This window comes from Lontra canadensis, unplaced genomic scaffold (genome assembly GCF_010015895.1).
Source record: "Lontra canadensis isolate GAN:19392208 unplaced genomic scaffold, GSC_riverotter_1.0 scaffold58, whole genome shotgun sequence".
In the NCBI taxonomy this organism is placed as follows: Eukaryota; Metazoa; Chordata; class Mammalia; order Carnivora; family Mustelidae; genus Lontra; species Lontra canadensis.
Genome location: NW_022631052.1, coordinates 11,184,214 through 11,208,691, shown reverse-complemented (window position 1 = coordinate 11,208,691; position 24,478 = coordinate 11,184,214). Strand labels below are relative to the sequence as shown.

The 24,478-nt window shown below is 58.5% G+C and overlaps 1 protein-coding gene across 16 annotated transcripts in view; it reads left to right on the top strand.

Annotated features, from left to right (window-relative positions):
• Nucleotides 1–24,478, top strand: part of NCOR2 (nuclear receptor corepressor 2) — a 207,171-nt gene that overhangs the window by 58,061 nt on the left and 124,632 nt on the right. For 11 of the 16 annotated variants that reach the window (XM_032876484.1, XM_032876474.1, XM_032876473.1 and 8 more), the window contains 4 exons: nucleotides 5,971–6,181; nucleotides 14,026–14,153; nucleotides 15,641–15,818; nucleotides 21,562–21,741. In XM_032876484.1, coding sequence (XP_032732375.1) covers nucleotides 6,077–6,181; nucleotides 14,026–14,153; nucleotides 15,641–15,818; nucleotides 21,562–21,741 — 591 coding nt within the window. In that variant the 5' untranslated portion in view covers nucleotides 5,971–6,076. Of the gene's footprint in view, nucleotides 1–5,970; nucleotides 6,182–14,025; nucleotides 14,154–15,640; nucleotides 15,819–21,561; nucleotides 21,742–24,478 lie in introns of those variants that run through there. The other 5 variants (XM_032876486.1, XM_032876483.1, XM_032876487.1 and 2 more) reach the window with 1 other exon arrangement.

Below are 24,478 nucleotides of genomic sequence, written 5' to 3'. Positions count from 1 at the left end.
CGAGCACCGACCTTATTGGGCTAAATCTAATTCCAGTCCTCTAATTCACGTCCACCCAGAATCTGGGAATGTGATCATATTTGGAAAGAGGGTCTTTGCAGATGTCATTAATGGATGAGGGCGGGCCCAGAACCCAGTGACTGGGTCCTTCCCAGAGGACAGGACACGCAGACATGAGGGACAGGGCCAGGTGATGACCAGCAGGGACGGCAGTGAGGCGGCCCCAGGCCAAGGGACGCCTGGGCCACCAGCAGCTGGAGGAGGCAGGAAGGATCCCAGAGCCTCTGGGGCGGGGAGCGTGGCCCTGCCTACACCTCGATTTGGAACTCCTGGCCTGCGAAACAGTGAGAGGATGCGTTTCGGTGGCTTTCAGCCATCCAGCGTGCGGTCATTTGTTTACCGCTGTCCCAGGAAACCAGCACACCTACTGTGTGCCCGCACTCGCGGGGCACTCAGCAGTGAACCAAACCAAATGTTGGTCAAGTAGCTACTGAATGGCCCCACGCCCTTCTAGATGCTCAAGGGCAGCGGCGAGGGGGGCCGCGGGGTTCCTGGCACATGAATGTTTCTCCGGCCCGGATGGACCGTGGGGGCGAGGGTACTAGGGACCCCATCCCCTGTGTGGGACCTGTGGCTTGGCCCGGCCCCCGAGAGGATTCTGGCGAGCGTGCCTGTGTGTGCGTGTGCTGGGGGCTTCTCTCTGCCGACAGCTGAGGCTCCCCCACCTGCCACAAGTTCCGATGTCTGTGCCCATTAGTTACGGGAAAGTTTCAGGCTTGTGTGGCGCAGACAGCTGCCCTTTCATCTTCTCCGAAGGCTGGGCTCAGGTCTGAAGGCTCCCAGGCACATTTCAGCGGTCTCGGCACCTTAACGAGCACACCCCCGCCCCCCTGCCCACACTTCCCCCACTCTCAGAGACATCCCAGCCCCGGCTTGCTGTAATTCCACCCTCCCCAGAGCTGAAGCCGGCCGCACAGGACATGGAAAATCTATGGAATGTGCCTCCGTGGGGCCGCGGCGTCCTGCCTGGGGCCGGACGGGAATGTGGGGGCAGCAGGCTCTGGCCTCACCTGGTGTTGCTGGCACTTGCCTGGACAGGTTCCCTGGTCGAGCACCTGCTGTGTGCTGGGCCCACTGAAGAGGCTCTGGGGGTGCAGCAGGGATCAAGGCAGACAGAACCTGGAGCAGCGAGCTTCCTCCTGCGGGTCTGGAAGCCTTACCAAAGCCACGCAGCGGATGGAACAAGGGATGGGAGGTTAGGACTGTGGGGTGCCGGGTCAGGGGACCCGCAGCCCGTGGTCTCTCCTGGGGACTGCCCAGGGGCCCTTGCTAGATGCTGCCTTCGGGGCAGGTGTGGTGGGAAGCCACACTGGAGCCCCTGCGGTGTGTGTGGGGGGGCCCCCACCATGGGCCATTCATGGGGAGCCCCATCCTGGTCTGTGCATGGGATCCCCTGCCGTGGGCAGCCCTGCAGTTCTTGGCCCTCCGCTGACTGGCTCAGTGGCCCTGGTGTCGCGGTTTGTGGCTTGGGTGTGTAAGGCCTGGATGGGCCTCTCGTGGCCCCGTCTGGGGCTCTGGGGCTCAGAAGCATCTCCTGCCACATGACTCAGCAAGTTCTTAACCTCTCCCGAGTGCCATCTTCCCTCCTTTGGGCTCTGACCTTTTTGAGTTGGCCTCATTGAGCACCTGCTGTTTACCAGGCGTGATGGCAGCACTTCCCAAGCATGCTGTCCTCCCAGCAGGCCGGAGGGTCCCTGTCCCTCGGTGAGCTCCGTCCCAACCTTCCTGCCTGCTTCTCCTGCTCTGTGACCGCAGTTCCGGTCCTGCCAGCGTCGTCTCTTGCTTGGATGTCCGCAGCAGCCTCCAGGTCTCCTGGCTGGCTGCTTGGAAACACACTGACCCTTTACTTCTCCAGCCACTGCCCGTGGCTCCTCGGGGCGCCGAGAACAGAATCCATCCTTGCCATGCCCCGGGAGCCCTGAGCGATGGTGCGCCCTCCCTGTCTTGTGCTCACTCAATGAATTTCTCAAGTGCATGGTGCCTGGTCTTACCTCTGGGCTCCTGCTTGGGCGACGGCCTCCACCTGACTCCCTCTGACCGTCTTGTGCAGGTTCTGGGAAGTGCTCCCTGATGCCCCCTCGCCCTCCCCGAGGCTGGGCTAGACTGGGCTTCCTTCTCTCAGCTCACAGTTTGCTGCTTGTGGCACCCTGTGGGGGTACTGAGACCCTCTGTGGCTGGGTCCTGCCTTATTCACTCGCTTGGGGCTCAGCCCCCGAAGTTTCTGTAAATAAACGGCGCTCACTACCCTCTCATGACCCCAAAGCCACCAGACCCACGGTGGGATCAGGCCTGCTGCGTCTTATCCCTGCTGCTGTCTGGGTTCGTCTTCAGAACATCTTCCAGCCCAGTCCAGATCCGGGGTACCCCCCTGCCGTCCCTTGGGGCTCCCTCATCCTCCCCGCCCCGTGTCTTTGATGAAGGAGTGTTCTATTTCTTCTTGTGGTTCACATTCAAACCTCCATGAAGTCAATGCTTAAATTTGTTTTTCCATTCACAGTGTTATGCAAATCCTCCCTTTACCTAATTTTAACACGTTTCCCTCACTGTGTGGCGAACCTGGGAACCTGGGGGTCATCAGCAGTCCCTGCTCACCCCCTCAGCCCTCGAAGCCTCCAGTCTGTTTTCTGTCTCTACGGGTTTGCCTCTTCCGGGTACTTCCTGTAAGTGGACTGAGGCACGATCTGGACCTTTGTGACCGGCTTCTTTTTCTTAGCGTGATGTTTTCGAGGTTCGTCTGTGGTGTGGCCTGTGTCAGTGGTTCATTTCTTTTTGTGACTAAATCATGTTCCACTGTATGGATGGACCACAATTGGTTTGTCCATTCATCCGTTGGTGGACTTTTGGGCTGTTTCCACCTTTTGACTGTTGCGAATAATGCTATGAACATTCGTATACATGCATTTGTTTGAGTCCCAGTTTTCTGTTCTTTTGGGTATGTGCCCAGGATTGGACTTGCTGGGTCATTTGGTAATTCTATGTTTAACTTTTGGAGGAACCACCAAAATGTTTTCCTAAAAAAAAAAAAAAAAATTTTTTTTTGAGCTGGCAATAAATGGGGCTGAGGTTGGAAGGGATGGAAATTGGGTTTCTTAAGTAAGCTCGTGGTGAAAGCCAGAGTCCCCTGGCTTTGGGGATGACATGCGTGGGAGGACACTTGTCAGGGAGCTGCTGGGGTGACCTGTTGATGGCTAAAGCCCTCCCAAGCTTGGCGGTGGACGCACCGTGTGTCTTGAGGGAGTGGGAAGCCAGCCAGACCCTGTCCTTGGTGTGAGGGGGGGTGGGGATACCGCCAAGGATTCTCCAGGGCTGGTTTGGAAAGGTGTCACCTCCCTGGCTCCTGGAGCCCACGTGTACCACACGCGTGAGCATTTGGCAGAGGCAGCAATCAGGAAAGCTGTGGGAAAATCAGCCTTCTCGGCCGCCTTCTGCTGTGTAGAATCACACAGCGATTTGGAAGTTGCCCGAGGTGCTCTTGGAAGGGGGGCAAGGAGTGTGAGCGTCTCCCCCACCTATGTGCTGGCCTCACCCCCTCGGAGAGAGGGAGGCAACTGCTGAAAGCCCAGAGAGAGCAGACTAGAATTTGCATTGCTGCATTGGATGGCGGGGGGGGGGGTCTCCTGGGCTTGGAATGAACTGGAACAGTGGGAATTCTGGAACGGGGTCCAGCAGCAGTGGCCACACCGGCCCCTCTCTCAAGGCCAGTTGCTTGTCTCCGGGCTGCAGGACAGATGCCCCGTTGCCCTTGGTGGGAACTGGCAGCGCAGGTCCCTCCCCCTCCCCCACATCAAAGCATCACTAACCCCCTGCTAGAGCCAGTACAGAGAAGGTTCTAGTGAGAGCGATACTCGTAGCGCCTGTTAGCCGAGCAGGTGTTCCTATGCTCGTAAAAATTACACGGTGCATCCTGTTGGCTGGGACAAGCCCACGAGGGAACTTCCTGAGGTGCTTGTAGGTGTATTGGTCTCTGACTCCTTTCTTCGCTGGGTGAGTCAGAACTTGTGGTGGCGAGTGACAGAAACCCAGGTTGGGCTGGCGAAGCAAAACACACAGGAGCGTCTCAGCTCTGCTGAACGAAGGATCAGGCTTCTACTGCCTTCAGGCATGGCTGTCTCCAGGACCCGACTATGCTCTCTCCACCCTCAGCTCCGTCCTCTGGCCGGTTGGTGTCGTTGTTGGGCAGGCACCTGCCATGAGGTGGCCGCAGAGCACCCCGCCCCTTCCTGGTTTCCTCCAGCAAAACTCTCAAGACTGCTTCTCATTGGCCTAGTTTTGGTCACATGCCCATCTCTGAACCAATCCCTGGCCCCGGGATTCAGGAATCTGATTGGTCCGACCTGGATCACCTGACCAGTCCTGGAGCCAGAGGAGGGAGGATGGTTCCCAGAAAGGACTTGCTTAGTTTAAAGTCATGGAAGATGGGGGTGGGGAGTGGGACACAGTTAGGCCCCCAGATAGGGTCTCTTTCCTCCTCTGACCCCTGCCATCTCCGCACTCCCTCCAGCATTCTTTCACATTAGACTCCCACCAGGCCGGTCACTGGTGGAAGGTCCAGATGTCCATCTCAGAGGAGGTGTCCACCTCGTCAGTGGCAGGGGATGGCGATGAGGGACGCCATGAGGTGATGGGGAGCTGGGGGTGTGTTCTGTTTGGCTGATCGCGGGAGATGCGACCCCAGCCCTCCCCAGCACGCTAGGGCATCCAGGGCGGGGGCTCTGTGCCATTTTGGGGTTTCCTCGGCTGCGGGATGGGGCTGCACGGGGCGGAGCCTGACAGACACTTTTCTGAGGGGCCGCTGAGGGTGGGGTGGGCTCTCGCTCTGGGCTTGGTCAGCGGAGCTGAGGGTAACCTTGGCGGGCCCGTGAAGCCGCGGCCGGAGAGGGAGAGATGGATCCTGGGTGGGATGGAGGCCCCCAGAGATTTCCAGGCAAACGCAGCTTCTGACCGAGGGCCTCCTTGCTCCCTTGACTTGAGTCCTTCTTCCCGAGTCTCAGTTTCCCCACCTATAAAGACACTGGACTGTTGCTTGAGATTCATTCTAGCCTGGAGACTCAGGTGGTTTCTCCCCCGAGGAAGGCAGTGTTTACCCGGTCCCCAGCAGCCATCTGGGGCCCTGCTGGCTCCTGCCCGTGTCCTTTGCTGTTTTCCCCACCTGCACCTCATCCCCTCACCACCCCTGCCCAACCCCTCACTCCCAGCTCTGCTCCTGCACAGGGTCGCGGAGAGGCCCGGGCGGGCCTGCGGGGTCCCACTGTGACCTGGGTCCTGCTGGAGCTGACCCTGCCCACCACAGCCCAGGACACTCATGTGTGCCTCACCCTGGCCATGCCTCCCAGGACAGGTTCAGCTGCCTGCCAGAACTGGGTGCTTTCGGAAAACTTTGCGCTGGTGACTCAGAAACACGGAGAGGTCCTGGGGTGGGTTCGGTTGGTCGACAGGGCTTGGGACCCTTTTGGGGGTGGGCCCCATAGACTTGGGGTTCAATGAGGTGAGGTTGGGTGGGGGGCCCTTGGGACCCTTTGGGGATGGGTGAAGCAGCGTCCACAGAGTTGGGGTTCCATGGGGTGAAGTCAGGGGGCTGAGGGTGCCCGGGAGCCATCTGGTAGGGTCAGAGTCCCCAGAGCGGGGATTCCTGTGCCTGCTGGGTGAGGGCCTTGGTTGGGGGTGGGGTCATGGCTTTCCATGATGTGGCTCTTGTGGCACCTGTTGGCCTGGTCTGTGGCTCAGCGGTCCCTCACATGCCGGTCGCGTCTCCCGCTGTCAGTGGGCAGGGAGTGCCCCAGCGGCATGGAGGAGGGCCTGTGTGCTGGCCCTTCCTCAGGGACCAAAAGAACGACTAGAGGGCCCCACCAGGGCCCCCGGAAGGGCCATTGCCCTGTGGCTGATCTTATTTCTTCTCTGGTTTTCTCTCAGGTGCCTGTGACAGGGCGACCCACAACCAGATGACAAGGATTGGCTTTTAACCTTAGTGACCACTGAGAGATTATTGGGGCCCAAGAGCCCCAGGACACTCACCGCCATGTCGGGATCCACGCAGCCTGTGGCGCAGACGTGGAGGGCCACTGAGCCCCGCTACCCGCCCCATGGCATTTCCTACCCCGTGCAGATCGCCCGGCCCCACACGGTAAGTAAGGGGTGCGTGTGTTCCCTGGGGCCACCTTTGGGGCCTTCTTCTCTCACTGAGTCCGCATGAGGGCTGCTGTGTCTCCAGCGGTGGCCAGCCAGGGTTCCCTGTGTCCCCGGAGGGGACGTGGGGTGCCACGGCAGAGACCACTGGCATCTGGAACTTTGCTTAATCTCTCAGTTCCCATTTGAAAGCTGGGAAGATGGAGACTGGGGCCAGGTTGAGCTGGGATCTCTGTCTTTCAGAGCCAGTAGGGGAATTTGCGTACAAACATGGGGCACCTGCTGAATACAGTTTCCTGGCAGTCCAGCCTCCCCTGGGCCCCTTTTTGCTTTATTGGGGGGGGTGGGCATTGCTGGGAGACCCTCCCTTCCCTGTTCCTTGGCTCTGGAGCTCATTCACTGTGGTGATGCTTGGGGCCCTGCGAGGATGAAGCTCAGAACCTGTCCTGTCTCTGAAGCCCTGACTTGGGGACCTGGGGTGTTGGTTCTGCTCACTGAGGAGCCGCCCCTTCCCTGGGGGTTGACCTCCCCGTGGGGAGGCAGAAGTGGTCTCACTTGCCGGCCTGCATGCGTGTGCGCCCTTGGTCAGCTCTGCTAAACTGTCCCCTCGCAGTGACCCCGTTTCCTGCCTGCTTCTCTAGCTGTGTGTGGCTGTAAGGATGGGCCTTTGCTTCTGGTCTGTTGGCATTTATTAGGCACCTACTGGGTACTACGTCTTTGGTGCTTGCTAGAGGGCTCTCAGGGTCTTGGGCCTCCCCGTACAAGCAACTGGCAGCTTGGTGAGAGGGTGTGGGGCCTTGCGGTCGCAGCTGGGGGAGAGGTTGGCTCTGCTGGCCTCTGTGTGTGTGTGTGTGTGTGTGTGTGTGTGTGTGTGCATGCATGCGTGTGTACAGCTTGGCGTGGTTCCTCCTCATCAGAAGAGAGGAAGTGGTGTGGGAGGGCCTTTCCAGCAGCATGTGAACCCAGTGGCCCAGACACAGCGGCCTCTTGAGGGTTTGGGCCCCATGGATGCTTTTCAGAGCCAGCCGGGCACATTATGGAGTCCTATAACAAGAACTTGACCCTGGGGAAGTCTTCAGAGTCTCCCAAACAGCCCAGGGAAAGAGCATCTTGCGTTATTTATTATTCCATTTTGCAGATGAGGGGACTGAGGCCGGAAGATTAAACCGTAGGCCTCAGGCGAGACATGGCTGGGAGATGGTCGGCTTCAGCTTCAGGCTTCTGCGCCCTCGTCACGGGTGCCTCTATTATTGAGCACCTACTGTGTGCTCAGGGCCAAGGAGCATGCTCCTGGGGGCGAGTTATTGTCTTGTAGTGTCGTGACTTTTATTGTGATCACCAGAAGCAACAACAAATCCGTGGCCTCTCACTCACTGGGCATGTAGGGCAGGACAGACGTTCTGTGCGGAGCCTTCTGTGTGGACAGCTGCCCTGGCTGCTCCGAGTCACCCTGGGGTGTGTCTTGTACGCTTCCAATCTGTAGGGGAGGAACCAGGCCCAGTGGCTCACCCCTTCTGAGTCTCAGTTTTTATTTATTTGTTTATTTATTTGGTAGAGAGAGAGATCACAATTAGGCAGAGAGGCAGGTAGAGACAGAGGGGGAAGCAGGCTGCCCGCTGAGCAGAGAGCCTGACGCGGGGCTCCATCCCAGGACCCTAAGATCATGACCGGAAACCGAGGCAGAGGCTTTAAGCCACTGAGCCACCCGGGCGCCCCTGAGCCTTAGTTTTTAACTCGTAAATTGGGTTAATGAGAGCACCCATCTTCTACATTCTCATGGGCATTAAATGCAACGATGGTAAGTGTTTCTTCCCGGTGCGTCCGCGTTTTTATTCCTCGTTATTGTCACTGTTCCTGCAGCTGCCTGAGGACCCCTGGCAGAGGCCTCTGGCTTCTCTCCTGTCTTGTCCCCTCCTGCTGGGAACCCACCGCACTCCCACCCCCTTCCCTGTGGTCCCTGCAGCCCCTGCTCTCCTGCCGTCCCTCCTGCCCTTTGGCTCAGCTGGGCCCTCTCCCAGTTGTTTGGGGTCACTGGCTGACCCATAACATCGCCTGTTCTTACCCCGCTGGGCTGTCAGTGACGCAGGATGTGGCTGGACGGGACCCAGTGGTCACCACCCACTCCGGGCAGGAGGCTGAGGCCAGGGGTGAGCGGGGCCCTGGGGCAGCTGTGGGGTGGGGCGTGTCTGTCCGAGTGTTGTGGAGGCTGTGGGGTCCCCCCAGTCCCTGACCACACTGCTTTGTGCTGGGGTGGCCTAGCCCTGCTTGTCACCTGAAAGGGAGGAAGAAGAATTCTGGGCACCCTGGGGGTTGGGGGTGTCTTGTTGTCCTGGGCATGTTTCCCGGCTGGGGCCACTTGCCCTTAGCTGGGAGGAGGCCAGCATTGGGTCTGTAATCTGGAGAGTCTCCCCCTGCCCCCATTACAGCCCCATGCCTTCTAATCCTTTCCCAGCAGCTCATTTTATAGGCGGGGTTTATGAGATGTCCCCCTTTTTTTGAGTCTAGAAGACAGAGTGTGGAAGAGGAGACGTCAAGGCACAGGAAGGTAAATGCCCTAAGAGCCAGGCAGGAGCCCGGTGTCCTGGCTCCTAGTGTAGTAGCTAAGGCAGGAAGTTGGGAGGAAGGGGAGGGGCCTGAGCCCGGTGACCTGTGACCTTCCTGGGGCTCAGTCCTCTCCCACACACACTTCTAGAAGGTTACCTTCAGGGCAGTGCTTCCTGGCTCCAGAGGCCTCTTTCAGTATGCCCTGGGCCCCGGGCTGCTTGGATGGCCGGTCCCCCCTGGAGTCTAGAACCTCCAGATGTTCCTTTCAGCTCGCTGGATGACACCGGCTGCTCACTTAGCCCCGTGGGCAAGCTCAGTTTTCCGATCCGCAGTGTGGGGTTGTGGAGTTGTGGGTCTGGGTCTCGGGGAGGATGTTTGCAAGGTGCTCTGGGCAGTGTCGGCGCGCAGTAAGCATTCGGCAGTCCTCTCTTTCCTCCTGGCAGGGTGACAGGAGCCCCAAGGAAGGCCTCTCTGTCTTTGGGGCTGCAGGACCCTGGACTCTGAGGGGCAGCGGGAATTGTCCCATCCGCTGGCCCACCACCTCCAGGCTGCCTGCTGTGTTATGCACGGTGCCATTGGGAGGCATAATCCCAGGCGTGCTTGCAGGCAGAGGCCTGGACCCCAAGGCTGTGGGAAGCCCACCGTTCCCAACACTTCAGCTGCACACTCAGCCCCCGGAGTTAGACACTGACTTCGGCACGGCGCCCATTGCTTGTTGAAGACCACCTGCTTGTTCACTCGGGATCTCTCTGTGCCCTGCTCCCCCCAGTTTGGTCTTGGCTTCCCTGCTTCGCCTCTTATCGGGCTCTCTAGGGACTTCTCCTCCAAGTCCAGATGGACTTGAGTAGTCCTTGTGCTGAAGGACTGTTTAAGGTCAGAAGGTGCAGGGTCTGACATCCAGCACTACGCTTTCTGCTGTGTGGCCTTGGGCAAGTTACTTAACCTCTCTGTGCCTCAGTGTAGATGGGTAGTTAAGAGCACAGGCTCTGGAGCCAGACTACTTGCATTTGTGTCCTGCCTTAATGATATTCTAGCCATGGGATTTCAGACAAGTGGCTTTACCGCCTCGTGCCTCAGTTTCCCCCTTATTTGAGCAACGTAACTGTAGGATTCCGAGGTTCAGATTAGCTGACATGGGCAGCGGCTTCACACTGTGCCTGGTTGGAATTAGCACATGTTGATACCAAGTAATGACGACGATGATTTCGACGCTGGTGCTGTTACTGTGACAACATAGCGTGAGTGTCCTTTTCCGCACTGTGGACTCTCCCTCCGGAGGAGGGGTCAGCAGACCTTCCCTGTGATTATTGCAGGCTTTTCAAGCCGTTTGGTCTGTGTCACAGCTGCTCAGCTCTGCTGCCCTCGTGGCTCAGCAGCAGCCCGCCAAGCTGCGGAGGGATGGCTGAGCGCCGAGCCTGGCTTTGGCCTTGGGCCCCGTTTCTGACTCCTGCCCTGGATCGGCACTTGTCAGACTCTTCGTGGGCAGGATACCTCTGTCTCACATGCCGTTTGCCCCACGCCGGTCTGCGGGCTTACGGCATTGTGCCCTGGCTCTCTGGAGCGGGGACTGGTTGTGGCTGAGGCTGGCAGCGTGCGTGCAGGCTGTGGCACCAACACACGTGTGTCCTTATTCACCTCGTCACAGACCAGCAGCATTGCGGGCCTCACGTGGAGCAGCGCTGCCCTGGCTGGAGGGTCAGGGACCCAGGCGCCTGCCGGGGCCACAGGGGGATATGGACACACATAGGCCGCTGGGGGCAGGTGGTGGCGTACCAGAGCTTTGCCCGTGTCCCAAGGGCTGCCTGCAGTTTCTGTCCCTCAGCTGTGTGGCCCTTCCCGCATTGTGGTTCTGGGTGCTTGGGGATGGCTCAAGGGGTGGGGTGGGGTGGTGTTCGGTCTCTTGGGAACCCCCGTGCTGGGAAGTTCATTCATTCATTTAGTACTTCTTAGGCACCCCATGCGCTGGTACGTGTGCAGGCCTTGGGCACGGGGCTGTGGGCAAACCAGAAGCATCCCTGCCTCGGGCAGCTGGTATACTTGTGGGGAAACAATGAGCAGAGAAAGAGGAGGGAGAGAGGCCAAGGTTGTGGGGGTCCTAATGGAAGTCTAGTCTAGGGAGGGAGGCCTCACTGAGAAGCTGACATTGGAGTCAGAACCTGGAGGGAACTAGAGGGCCAGGCATGGGGAAACGTGGCTAAAGAATGTTCTAGACAGAGGGAACAAGGCGTGCAAAGGCCCTAAGGTGGGAGCTGTCTTGATCGTAGCCCCTACTCCTCAGGAGGGACCCATGAGTCCTTTCCCTGCCATGTATAGCTCCAGATGTTTCTTCAGTTCCTTCTGGGGTGAGAAGCCCTATCCCGGGGGCTAGTGAGGAACACCCCTCCTCCTAGCACAGCCACAAAGAAAATCCTCCTCCTCACCCCTCCTTCAAACATCTCCCAGAACCGAGACCCAGTTTGGATTCAACCCGAGGCTCAGATGCCCCAGCCCTTCTGTCTTTGTGGCCCCCCAGGATCCAGGCAGGGATGTGCCAGATGGGGTTCCCTTCTGGCTAGATTGCTTTTCCAGCCTCATATCACCTTCCCGGGGAGTTTTAGGGGCACCCTTTATTGGCGAGCCCCAATTCCCAGTGTCAGAGGCTCTATGGCTGGGGAGAAGCCAGCAGAGGTGTGTGTGTGGGGGGGTCTCACCTGGAGACACTTTCCTCCCCCGATTTTCTGAGCAGCAGCTCTGGGAGCTCGTGGTGAGGGCAGGCCTGGCCTCTTCTCCCCAACTCTGGTTTGCTGCTGTCACCATGTGGCGTGGGCTCAGGACCGGCCCCCACTCCTCCCTGCCCCTCAGCAGGAAGCCAGCTTGACCCAGTCTTGTGTCTCAGAACCTCCCCTCCCTGCTGTGTGACCTGCGCAAGTCACCTAACTTCTCTGCACCCGATTCTCAAGTCCGTGTGGGACGATACACACCTCGTGGCACTGCAGCAGGGATTAAGTTAATCAGCACGTTAGCCGCTTTCAGGGAAAGGCGGACACAGGCAACTTATGAACGTTGGGTATTGTTACTACTTCGTTAACTCGCGCAGAGTTCTCGCGCTTGGAGATGCAGCCGGGAGGCTGGTAGTCCACGTGCCCGATGTGTCCAGTCTCCTGTGAGCACAGTGAACCCCGCCCGGGGTCCGTTTCTCTCTCGGGGTCTCCTCAGTTCTTGCCTTCCTGTGGGACTTCCAGACCCCCTTGGGAGTCAGCCCTGGAGAGCAGCTTCAGGCCCTGGGGTGGCGTTTAGTGAGGACCCTTCAGAAGTGGCCTCAGGATGCTCCTTGGAGGGTCTTTGCAGACAAGCCTGTCACGCTTATCTCCTAAACTGGGAAACCGAGGCCAGAAAGTGTGTGAAGCAACCTCTCTGCGCCCCCCCCCCCCCACCCCCCCCCCCCCCCCCCGCCCCAAGGGCCCCGTGTGCCTCTTGCCGCCTCCGCTGGCAGTTGCCGGCACTGTCTTGCTGTGGCCCTCTCCCGGGGGATTGGATTGTCTGTCTCTCTGCCGCTTTGCTCATTTTGCTTTTGTGCGAAAGAGCCGGCTGGAGAAAATTTTCCTCCTGGCAGACTGCAAAGCCTGCTGATTCCTTCTCACACCTCTGTACGTGTGCGCGAGATCTTTGCCTGGCAGCCTTGCCAGTGTGATCCCAGAGGCCTGCACTCCCTCGCTCGAGGCCTTTCTTCCCCCTCCTCCTTCCCGCCCGCCGCCCTGCGTGAGCACCTGGTGCCTGGTGCTAGACATCCTCACGGGGTACGGGGAGGCCGAGCCCTTGTCTGCCTTCTGGAAGCTGCCCTTCGTCTGGGGGGCAGTTCTTTGGAGAGTTAAGGGTGGGGGGTGAGTGGTAGGAGGCACAGAGGCCTCCTTCCCAGCCAGGCACCCGCTTCAAGGTTGAGGAAACCAAGTCTCCGAAGGTTTGAGCGTCGGACAGCTCCCTTTAGCCCGAGGCGCCATGCAGCTTTATCCGTTTGTCTTGCTCACTGTTTCCAGCCTCTGAAGTTGATGGGGTTCATTCTACGTACTCTCCTGCTTTAGCCTTCGGCCGCCCAGCCCCTTCCATGCTTTGTCTGGAGGGCCTGAAACGTGTACGTTCCCAGTACCAGATGCCTGGTACCATCTGATGATGTTCGCAGAAATAACTGCTTAGAAAAAGACAAAAAAACAACAAAAAACGAAAAAGAGACAACAGAAGAATGAGTAGGTTTTTACGGAAAATTGGGAGACTCAAGAGAAGTGCCAAGAAGAACATAAGTCACTCACGGTGCTGTTCTTCCCAGGCCTCGCCTGTGTCAGACATCACTAATTGACTGTCGCACACAGAACTGGGTGTCGTAGGCAGACAGAGCTCATCGATTTGGGTCGGGACAGTGTGAAGCCAGTCCTGTTTCCTCTTTTGAAAGGCTTGTTTCTATCTTTTTAAAATTTTTAGGAAAGATTTATTTACTTAGTTGAGAGAGAGGAAGAGAGCACGAGTTGGAGGAGGGGCAGAGGACGAGGGAGAAGGGGAGAATCTCAAAGAGACCCCTGCTGAGGGTGCAGACCCTCACGGGGCTTGATTTCAGGACCCTGAGACCTGACTCAAAAATCAAGAGCTCAGCACTTAGCCGATGGGGCCACCCAGGCGCTCCTCTGTGCTTTTTATAAAAAATCTTTTAATGGGTTTCAAACCAGAGTGTAGTTGACAGTCAGGGTACGTCTAATTTGTTATCGTTTGGTTTTTCCCCAGAGGGTCACAGACGCTAGGTGGCATTTTCCTGAAGGGGGGTGGGTTTGCCTGTGGTTTATTGTTCTGAATTTGGTCTGAGTTTTTGTATGTGACACACGTGTGTGGCTTTTTCCGCCGCGGAGCAAACCCGGGAATCCCAAGGTGGCACCTTGTCCTTGAGCCTCCCAGGCCGTTGGTGCTGGCACTGTCTAGTGCGCACCCCACTCCCTTAGTGCCCGGTTGGTGGACAGGCGAGTTGTGGCTTTTCCAGCTCTCTGCTGACCTGTGGGCTCGGCTGTCTCTTCCAGAAAGAGGGTGTAACCGTAGAGCTGGGTGGCGGGGGTGAGAGACCGAGGCCACGCACCCACCAAGTGGTGCAGGTCGGCTGGTGATCGGTTCCGGGCATGCCCTCTGGTCACCCTGGACCTCTGGAGCCATACTCCGTGGACGTGGCCTGTGGCCCGGCTCAGGAGCGAGCACTGGGCAAGGAGTGTGTGACTTGGCCCCCTGTGCCCGTGACTGTGAGGTGGGCTGCCTTCACTCACGCTCTTCCTGGGCCTCTCACTGCAGGACGTCGGGCTGCTCGAGTACCAGCCACACCCCCGTGACTATACCTCCCACCTGTCGCCTGGCTCCATCATCCAGCCCCAGCGGAGGAGGCCCTCCCTGCTGTCTGAATTCCAGCCTGGGAATGAAAGGTGAGGAGAGGCTGGCCCACTGCCTAGCTCGGAGCTGCAGCCTCGTTTCTCTTGTTGGGGAAACGGAGGTCTGGGCTAGAGCGGGGCCCGGCAGGGTGTGAAATGGGGGGCGGTCGGGCTGTGTGCTCGCAGCTGTGACTTGGGGCAAAGATAGGGGTGAGCACGGAAGAGCCACCACGGCCTTCAGTGGTCTCTGGCTATGTGCCTAGGCAGGAGAGGTTGGCCACCAAGATGTGGAGGGGCAGGGCTGGAGTCCTGGTTGTGAGGGACATGTTGGCACCAGTGTTCATCTGGGGAGCCCCCTTTCTTCCCTCCCTTTGTCCTCCCCTCTTCTCTGAGGCCTTTTCTGCCCCTCAGCTTCCGGATGAGGCATGTGCCCATTGCTGGGCTGGCCTGCCTTTCCTTCAACCCAGGTGGGAGGGAAGGAGCCAGTGCAGCGGGTTGGGGACCCCAGGGAGGGGAGGACCAAGGTCAGAGCAGGACTCCGAGATGCTAGATCATAACAGCACTAATGCTAAGAATCCTGACATCTGACATGCTGGCTGTGGACACACAGTGGGGATCCAGGGAGCCTGCAGTCTCACAGGGGAGAGGCACACAGACACCATACAGGATAACTCCAGAAGGACCTCTGGGGTGGGGTAGGTAGTACCTCTCTGGCCGGGATGGCCAGGAAAGGCCTCTCGGAGGGGGGCTTGTCCATTGTGTAGCTGGCCATCCAGAGAGCTGAGTAAAGGCACTCCAGGCAGAGGGAACAGCACGTGCAAAGGTCCAGAGGTGAGAATGTGCTTGGGGCATTCAGGGAGGGCATGAACTTGAAAAGCTTTTCAGCAGGGGCAGTGTTGAGGCTTGTCTGGTGAGGAGCAGGAGCTGGAGGTGGAGTCTGGGATCCTGGCTTGGCTTTGTGCACTCAGGCCAGGCGTGTCCTCTCTGGGTCAGTTTCGTCCTCTGCAGACTGGGGAGCAGGTTAAGGAGAGCCGGTCGGGAGGGATGAGGCTGGACAGCTCCCATCTCTGCCCCAGGCAGCCCGAGCCCAGAGCGCCGTGGTTGGCTAGTGAAGGCTGCCTGGGGTGGGTGACACATAGATAGCGTCATGTGTGTTATCATCTGTGCTGGACCCCCAAGGCTTTTCGGATTTGGCTGTGCCCACGAATCAGCCGGGGTTCTCGTTTCAGTGCAGAATCCGACTCGTTGGGTCTGGGGTGGGACTCTAGACCCTGAATTTGTCAGCAGCTCCAAGCAGGGCTGATGCTGCTGGTCATGGGCCCCGCTCAGTGATGAGGGAGCAGGGAACCGCCACTACATCCTCTTCCTGTAAATAGGGAACGGTGGCGCGCAGGGAGGCAGGTCTGTGATTGAGTGCTGCCTCGCTGCATGCCTTTCCCCAGGGGGGCACTTCTCTCTCAGGGTTCCAGAGGGGGTGGCGCCCAGCAGGTGCCCAGCGGAAGGGCCGTAGATGTGATTCCCCATGTCCCTGCCTCCCGTAGGTCCCAGGAGCTTCACCTGCGGCCTGAGTCCCACTCCTACCTGCCCGAGCTGGGCAAGTCAGAGATGGAGTTCATCGAGAGCAAGCGCCCTCGCCTGGAGCTGCTACCCGACCCCCTGCTGCGGCCCTCTCCCCTGCTGGCTGCGGGCCAGCCCGGGGGCTCTGACGACCTGTCCAAGGTAAGACGCTCCGGGCGGGGACACCAGATGATCTGCGTTTTCTTCTGCTATTGAACTGGGCGCCAGGTAAGGGGTGGGCGTGGCGGGCTGGGGCACAGCTGGGGCAAGAGGCTGGGAGTTGGGACTGAGGGCAGGGTGTGCCGAGGCTGGGCAGAGGCTGGCTCCGCGGGTCGCTTCTTGGCTGGAGATGGACCACACCTCCCCAGGCATGTCCAGCCTGCAGGGCCACTGTGCCGCCCGTGCCCTGTGGAGCTCCTTCACTCGACTCCTCTTTAGAACGGAAAGTCGAGCTGAGATGGTGCCGGGAGCATGTGCATAGCTTAAGCACCTATGGCATGCTGGTGTGGGAGGTCCTGCTGTTTCAGTCACTCTCAGGACCACTGAGGCCGGAAGCTTCTTTAGTGTCCATTTTACACAGAGGAAGCCGACGGAGGTGCCAAGGGAGGGATCCCAGCCAGCCCCCTGGCTGCCCTGGAAGCTGTTGTACTGCCACTGCCTGGGATGGCACAGGGACTGGGGCCATGTGACACGCTCATCGTTGGCCAGCTGAGTGACGGATGTCACCTCTGCCCGGGCTGAGGTGGGGACGCGTGTTAGCTGGTTAACAGCCTCCCAGCTGCTGGGTGTGGTCAGCGCTCCTCTTACTGCAGCACGGGTGGCAGTGGGAGCCAGGCCAGGAGGTGGAAGTGGCCCACTTGGGCCTTCCGGGTCGTCTTCTCTGCCTGATGCTGGTTAGGGTTGAATGGTGGGATCCTGTCCGAGGCAGGTCCTTTACTGGGGGGCTGGCCCAGAAGGGGTGTCCCCATGGTGGCGGTGGTGATGGTAGTCCGCATCAAGTGAGCTTGCCGGGTCGTGCGGAGTATGAGCATGGTTCCGTGGCACGTTCCCAGCCCCGTGAAGTATGATCACAGGCCTTACTTCTTACAAAGGGGCCCCAGCCTGAGGGGGAAAGACACGGCCCTATGGTCACTGGGAAGTGGGCCCTGAAGGCCAGACAGCCTGCGTCTACAGCCCACCCCTGCCCACCAGGCTGCCCTGCTGAGCGCTTTCCCTCTGGTGCCCCTAGCGGGCCGTCTGCCTCCGTCCTCCCAGTGCCTGCCATCCCCGAACTGGCACCTGAGTCTGTGCCCTCCCCCTGCTTCCTGACTGTACAGTTTCCTGGGAGGGATGTTGCCATTAAGAAAGCTGTTTCCGTAAATGGGTCTTGGACGATAGGGGAGTGGTGTATGGGTAAAGGGGCGTAGAGCCATGTCAAGTGGCCAGGCCAAGGGCCATTTCAGGGAGCTTTGATTTCCTTCCTGGACACTGGAGCCCTCAGTGGGTTGTGCCCCCCGCTCCTGTCCAGTTCTGCCCAGAGAACAGGCCGGCAGTTGTCTCTGGCCAGCCCCCGTCAGGCCTCAGCTGCCCACACAGTCTGGGCCCTGGAAGAGTGGCTCAGAGCCTTGAGGCCTTTGGTTCTTCTGGGGGTCTCCGTGCCCTCCGTGGCCCTGTGATCCTCTGTTTCTTCCTCTTCTTGCAGCTCCCTGGGGAGTCTTAGTCTTTGTGTCTGTTTCTGTCCCTGTGTCTCTATCTTCTCTTCCTGGACCCTGGGGGCCGGGGGAGTAGTGGGCCCAGCGTTGGGGCCTGCCTGGACCAAATTGCTCCAGGCTGCTCGCTAATAAGAACATTTGGAAAGTCTGAACAGATTCTGGGCAAGGGAGGAAGCCAGGGGAGAACACAACTCTGAAAGTGTTCAGATGTTTTTTTGCGTCTGCTTTGTGGAATTCAGCTGCCTGCATGAGACAGGAATTCAGTGGGACTTTTTTTTTTTACAGCCCTGCCCTGCCCCCCAACGCCAGCTGTGTTCCTTTTTCATATAAAAATGTTCTGTTTCATAATGCTTTCCTGCCCTTGAGCCTCTGGAGTTTTATGGTATCAGGCTTCCTTTGGAATGCATCAGACTTTGTTTTAGGTGAGTTTAGAGTCATCATACATGGAACCATTTCTGAAAGTCTCTTTGTCTGTTGGGCCTCTGTTGGCTGAAAGGGACAAAAAACCCACGTCAGACTAACTTAAGAATGAGTCCTGGCTCATATAACTGGAATCCAGGCTTTGTTGACTTCAGGCACAGCTTGATCCAGGTAACATGATGTCACCAGGTCCCCATCTCTGTCCATCTCTTTGGTCTGCCATCTTCTGTGTGGTCTTGATGTGTTAACAAGAAGGCAGTTTGCGACTCCAGCCCTTCCTGTTCCCGTGTACAAGGACAGCATAAAGGGAGAGCTTTCCCTCCGTCTCTACTTTTCTAGCTATAGTTGTTTCTTTCATTGCCTGTGCGTGGGGTCCTTGTCCATCCTGGAACCCCTGATTGTGACTCCAGAGTGGACTCAGTGCCCGAGGCCAGCTCTGACCCTGCCTGAAGCTGGGACGAGGGGGACCTCCCTGGCCACAGGGCTTTTGCTGCCCTTTAATTTTGAATAATGAGTTTTCTGTTCTGTGTTGGCCTGAATTTTACACCAAGGGCATCTGATCGGGGAAATGGTGCCAATTGCTACCTGGCGACCGACTGGGTATGGCTTTGTTGTTTTGCTCTTGTGGCTTTGGGCTGAAGAGGCCAACAGCCATTGGGAGAACCATCTGGAGGCCCAGTAGCCAGGCTCCCTTGGTCCCATTCCTGGAAAACTCAGTTACGGAGAAAGCACTCTTTGCCCCTGGGTGTGCATCGTCTTCTTAAGCCGAGGTGAAATTCCCCTAACCTGAAATTAACCATGCGAAAGCGAGCAGTTCAATGGCATTTAGTACCTTCACGATGCTGGCCAGCCTCTGCTTCTACTAATTCCAGAACATTCTCACACCCTGAGAGGAGACCCCACAGCCACTAGCAGTCGCTCCTGCTTCCTCCCCAGTACCTGGCAGCCTCCTGTCTGCTTTCTGTCTTTTTGGATTTGCCTGTTCTGGATGTTTCCTATAAATGGAATCCTATAATACGTGGTCTTTTCGGTCTGGCTTCTTTGGCTCAGCATCACGCTCTCAAGGTTCATCTACGTTGTGGCACCGATCAGGGCTTTCTGTTCCTTTCTGTGGCCGAATCGTGTTCCATTCCATGGTGATCCACGTTGTTTTTTGTCTGTTCCGCCATGGGTGGACCCACTTGTGCATTTTTTGGTGAGAATAAAAGCTGTGCCTGAACCTCAAGTGACAAGAACACATTGAAGAAGACAGGTCTTACCCATGAAGAATTTAAGGCAGTTTCCAGCAACTTTTCCAGTGGTTCCCAGCAGTAGCCAATTGCTTCATCTAAGCCTGGCGCTGACCCTGCCAGCTCTGGGATAGAATTTCTTTCTGCTGGTGTTGCTCGTGAGGACTATTCCTGGTCGGGGTTCTGTTTATCTTCCTTCTTGGTCCTGGTGGAAGATCAGAGAGGGGAGGGGAGGTGTCTCTTACAGCAGATAATGCTGCTGGGCTCCAGGACCCACGTCACCCACCACCTTCTGTCTCTAGAACCCTGAGCCATGACTGAGTCTGTGGCGAGAGACCAGCCACGTGCCCTGGGTGCATGGAGGAGGGGGCAGATCTCAATTAGGGGCTGGGGAGTGGGGGGCGTGCATGGGAAGGGAAGTCGGGTTTCAGCTGACCCAGAGGTGGAGTCGGGTGTTGTGGGCAGAGGGGATGGATTGTGCAAAGGCCCTCAGGTGCTGGAGCACATGAGCTGATTCTGGTTTGGTATATGTGAGGTCAGGTCCTCCTGTTGGGGTGTAGTTAGGGTCCCAAGCCCACTGAGTATTTTTCTTAGGGAATTTTCTTTTACGCAGTTTTGCCACTAATGTCAAGGGGTCCTGGACCGGTTTGGTTTTGTTTGGAAAGCAGTCTGTGACTGCTTTCCCAATACAGTGGTGGGTGACTAGTTGGACAGAGTCCAAAATGCAAACCTGAGCTGTTTTGCCACCTGGCTGGCCACTGTGTTAGAGCCCTAGTGGGCCTGTGCCTCCATATTCCCAGTTTGCTCGTCTGCATAGTGGGGACAGAGTGGCAGCCCCCATAGGTCTGCTGTGGGAGTCTGGTCGGCAGGGTGTGCTGAGGACGGGGACGGGCCGAGCGGGGAGGTTTGATTTCTGCGGCCTCCCTGTGGACATGGCCTGAGCAGTGTGGAGGCCACGTGGTTGAAGGACTTGGGGCTTTTCTGCATTTCTCGAGTGTTCTTTTAATTAATTAATTAATTAATTCGAGAGAGAGGTAGAGCGAATATGTGTGCACGTGAGCGGGGAGGGGCAGAGATGGAGGGAGAAGCAGACTCCCTGCTGAGCAGGGAGCCCGGTGCGGGACTTGATCCCGGGACTCCAGGACCATGACCCGAGCCAAAGGCAGGGTCGCTTTACTGACTGAGCCCCCCGCGGGCGCCCCTCCCCTGAGTGTTCTGAGTGGAAAGTCTTAAATCCCAACGCCAGCTCTGTCTACGTCTTAGAGGAAAGCGATGAGGACAGAAGGCAAACCCAGTGACATCCTGAGAACCGTCGGGCCATGCGGGCCTCGTGAGGGTCTGCGGGTGGGGGAGGGGTGGACGCACGACAGCACAGCCTCTGACGGTCCTGAGATGGGGAGCACTTGGCGGCCCCTGGGGTTGCAGTTGTCCCAGGAAATAATGTGTCCTCTGTCCTCTAGGTGCAGCTGCCGTGGGGGCGGGGAGGCGGCGGCCTGGAACTCCTCCCGGGCCCTCTGCTGCCAGCAGCTGCCGGCGTGGCCTTGAGGACAGCTGGAGCATGGGCTGGGTTCTGCCCGTGCTGGCCACCAGGCCTGGAGTGCGGGCTTGGGGTCAGGACAGTTGCAGCCTCACAGCAGCCTGAGAAGCCGGGATTGTCCCATTGTACAGATGAGGAAGCTGAGGCAGGAGCAGGTCCCTGCCGTGCTTGTGGTCACAGCACTGGGAGGTGGCTGAGTGGGCTGGGATCTGAACCTGGGCCCTCGCCCGTGAGCGCTCCAGAGACAGGGACCGGGTTTTGTTTTGTTTTTAACCTCCTCCTCCCCAGGGTGCTCCTGGCACGGCTCGGGTGCTCCATAAACCTCCGCTGGAATGAGTGTCGGCGCACAGCCCAATGAAGGGTTCCCTTGTTTGTTTAACCCAGTTTTGAAAACGGCTTCATGACACAAAGAGTAATCTTTCAAGAAGGAAAAGCAGAAAAAGACCCTGGCAAGGAGGGCATGGAAGCCCCGCGCCTTCTGCCCATGGCTCCTTGTGCCTCTCCGCGGCACGTTCCCGTGATTCTCGCGTTGGTCTCTATGACAGTCTGTAACTTGCCGATTCGGACAGAGTGCTGTGAACAGATGTTCGTGGAGGGTCTGCCGGGGCCAGGCCTTGGGGGCTGGGACATGGGGGTCTCAGTGCTTGCTCTTGGGGAGTTTGGTTCCGTGGGAGGACACGGCCAGGCTGATGGAGCAAGAGAGAGGCCTGCTGTGCGAAGGAAAGGGCTTCGCGACTTGAGGGGAGCTTGTGAAAACTTCCATATAGGAGGGCATAAGGGATCTGACCTCTGCGGAGTGGGCAGCGGGCTGGGCCAGGTGCCCCGGGCAGGAGGCCAAGGATGGGCAAAGGCGGGGGCGGGTGGGATTGGTTGGCAGTCCCGCTTCTGGGATGTGGGGTCTGTCACGGTAGATGTCCTGTGTGCCGGGGCCTGAAGCTGCCGTCGCTGGAAGCTCGGGGAGCGTGGCCGGGCCTGCCGGCCGGGGAACCCCCTGCGTTGACGCCGTGCTCCTCTTCCCTCCGCTGCAGGACCGCAGCCTGGCGGGCAAGCTGGAACCCGTGTCCCCTCCCAGCCCGCCACACGCCGACCCTGAGCTAGAGCTGGTGCCTCCGCGGCTCTCCAAGGAGGAGCTGATCCAGAACATGGACCGGGTGGACCGGGAGATCACCATGGTGGAGCAGCAGATCTCCAAGCTGAAGAAGAAGCAGGTGCGGGCAGGCGGGGGCGGGGCGCCGGAGAAGAGAGCACCAGGGACGGCAGGAAGCATGTGCCGGCCGGGCCTGCCTTGTGCCGGCTCGCTTTCCTGCCCCAACGTCCCTGGGTCAGAGCGGTGTCCTGTGCAGTGCACTGGTGTCCGCAGAACTTTCTGCGGAGCTGGAAATGTCTGGGTCTGCGCTGTTCACAAGGGTCGCCACCAGCCACACGTGACACATGCGTGTGCAGTGAGGAGCTGAACTTAGAGCTTAGTGTGGCTTGAATTAAACGACAGCTGCCCTTGAAGGAGCCATACCAGCCAGCCCCGGGGTGTGGGGCGAGGCCGGGACTCGCAGCCAGGCTCCCGGGTTTCCGATCTTCCTGCTGCCGCTCCCCAGTGATGTGGGGAGGGCGGTTACCTCTCTGTGCTTCATGCTCCTGGACATACCACCTGACCCTGGCCGTGGCCCTGGAGCCTGCATGGGCGGGGCCTCGCAGCTCTGCCTCAGAACAGTCACCTCCCCCAGCCTCAGTTTCCTTGCTGTGAAACGGGAATGGAGCTGACAGCTCGCGCTGGGGTTCTGAGGCGGAGATGGGGTCGTGTGGTGAAAACACGTTTATGGTAACCGCGGAGACCAAAGAGAAGTTAACATAGAGACTTGTGATAATTTTATGGTTTAGTTTTTAACATTAATTGATATAAAATTAATCGACGATCTGCGTTTTCCCAGATCCTCTCTGGCTTCCCTTTGGCATGTTCAGGAATCTGCTCAGACACCCCGTCCGTAGCGGGGCCCTCCTGGCCTTCACAGGAGCCCTCATCCTCAGCTACCCTCTATCCTGGGGCCAGCAAATCCAGCCAAAGCGGGCTTGATGCCTGTGTTGGCAAATAAAGTTTTATTGGCACACAGTCACGTTCATACGTGTTTTCTGTGGCTGCTTTCTAGACAAAGTGGCAGAGCCGCGTGGGCACAACGGACACCTGGCGGCTTGCAGAGCCTACGGCATCTACTCTTGGGGCCGTCCCTGTTCTGTCCCTGCACGCTTCTTGATGGCATCACCATTTGAGGGACGACACATCCTGCTTTGTTACCCTGGGGTCCTCTCCCACTCGAGTGTGAAAGGGGGGGTCCTCGTCTCACTGCTCACGGCCACGCTCCGCGCAGTGCTGGCACAGAGTAGGCGCTCGGTAGAAACGTTGATGGAGTCCGTGTGATGCCGTCTTGACCCCGAGAAGCATCTGGATTGCCCCTGGGGGAAGCAGGGTCACACTGGGTCCTCTCTAGGTAAGGAAGCGTGGGCTTTGGGTAGGGTCAAGGGTGGCCCCCGGCCACTGTGGGTCTAACCAGCTCAGAGTCCTGTAGGCAGCTGTGGAAGGAGATCCAGGTTGCTGGCTGGTGGATTCTAAGAGGGCATCAGGGCTGTTGCCTGGAGGGAAGAGCTGGGACTTGAGCACGGCCTAGCAGCTGGGCCGGTCACTGAGGTTTAGCCGGCTGTCCCTGACCTGGGGGACAAGAGGTAGGTTTCCAAGCTGGTGACTCAGGCCTCCTAAATGGAGGCCGGGCCCTGGTTGATGTCAGGCAGCATTTCCAAGGGCAAGGTGGGAGTACTTTGATTCCTCCAGGCCTGGCTCTGGGATGGGGCTGCAGCCGCGGGTCATGTGCACACATTTGTGACGTGGCTGGAAGCCAGGTGGCCCAGAGCAGCCCTTGATCAATTTCGGGGGGTGGGGGGATGGATTTCCAGGGTTGGCCTGGCTGCCCTTCTGGAAGCTGCCCGCCAGGGGTCACTGTGGGACTGAGGCAGCTTGGCTCTACCAGCCAGGCCTGGGTGCCAACAGAAGCCAGGACTGGGTTTTCTGGCTCCTTCCGCGTGGCTCTTGTCTTGGCTGCCTTTTTGAGTTTATATTGTTTTGCTCCACGGTCCGTGGTCGTGGGTAGGCTGTGCATTTTGAGCACAGAACGGTGTTGTGTTCTCACTCTGGAGGCCCTCTCAGATTGTGCCACCCGGGCATTGGCCTTCTGGGTGCCCTTGGACCAGAGTCTTCAGCTGTCTGGTCTTCACTTTCCCTTTGCGGAAGCAAGCGGACAGCAGGGTGAAGGGATGTCCTGCGGTGTTTGGAGGACAAGGGTCCAGCACGTAGAGCAGCAGGCAGAGGAGGGTGAGGGGTGTTCACTTAGTCCCATGCCCACTGCCGGCCTTCGCGTGTACCCCTCGTATCTGCTCTGCGTGGCGGATGCGAACTATCCCTTGTTTCCACATGAGGAACGTGAAGCCATTCTCTCTCCACACGAGAGAACTTTAGCCACTTCCCACTTAGAGAGCGGGGAAGTCCTTGAACTAGGGTTCCAGTCCGCACAGCTGGGCTGCAGGGTCTGCAGCCTCCCCCGATGGAGACGGTCCTTATAAAGTGATGAGGAGGATGATAGCCGCGGGCTTGTCTGGAGCCCCCAGCCGGGCTGCACGTGCACCAGCGTGTCTGGGAGGCATGGTGATACGCCCGTGTTACACACCAGGAAACGGCTGCCCAGCACGGCTCAGCAGCTTTGCTCTCGCTCACCGAGTGAGCTCCTAGGTGGTCAAAGTGGGATTCGAACCGAGAAGGGCTGGCCGCACCGCTGACAGACTGCAGCGGGCCCTTCCCTGCCCAGTGGGGCCCTCTCCAGGGCTCGGGGTCCCCTGGTGACTCAGAGGAAATGGTTAGCAGCCTGACTTCCTGTGCGAGTCCACTGGGCCTGCCGGGCTGCTCGG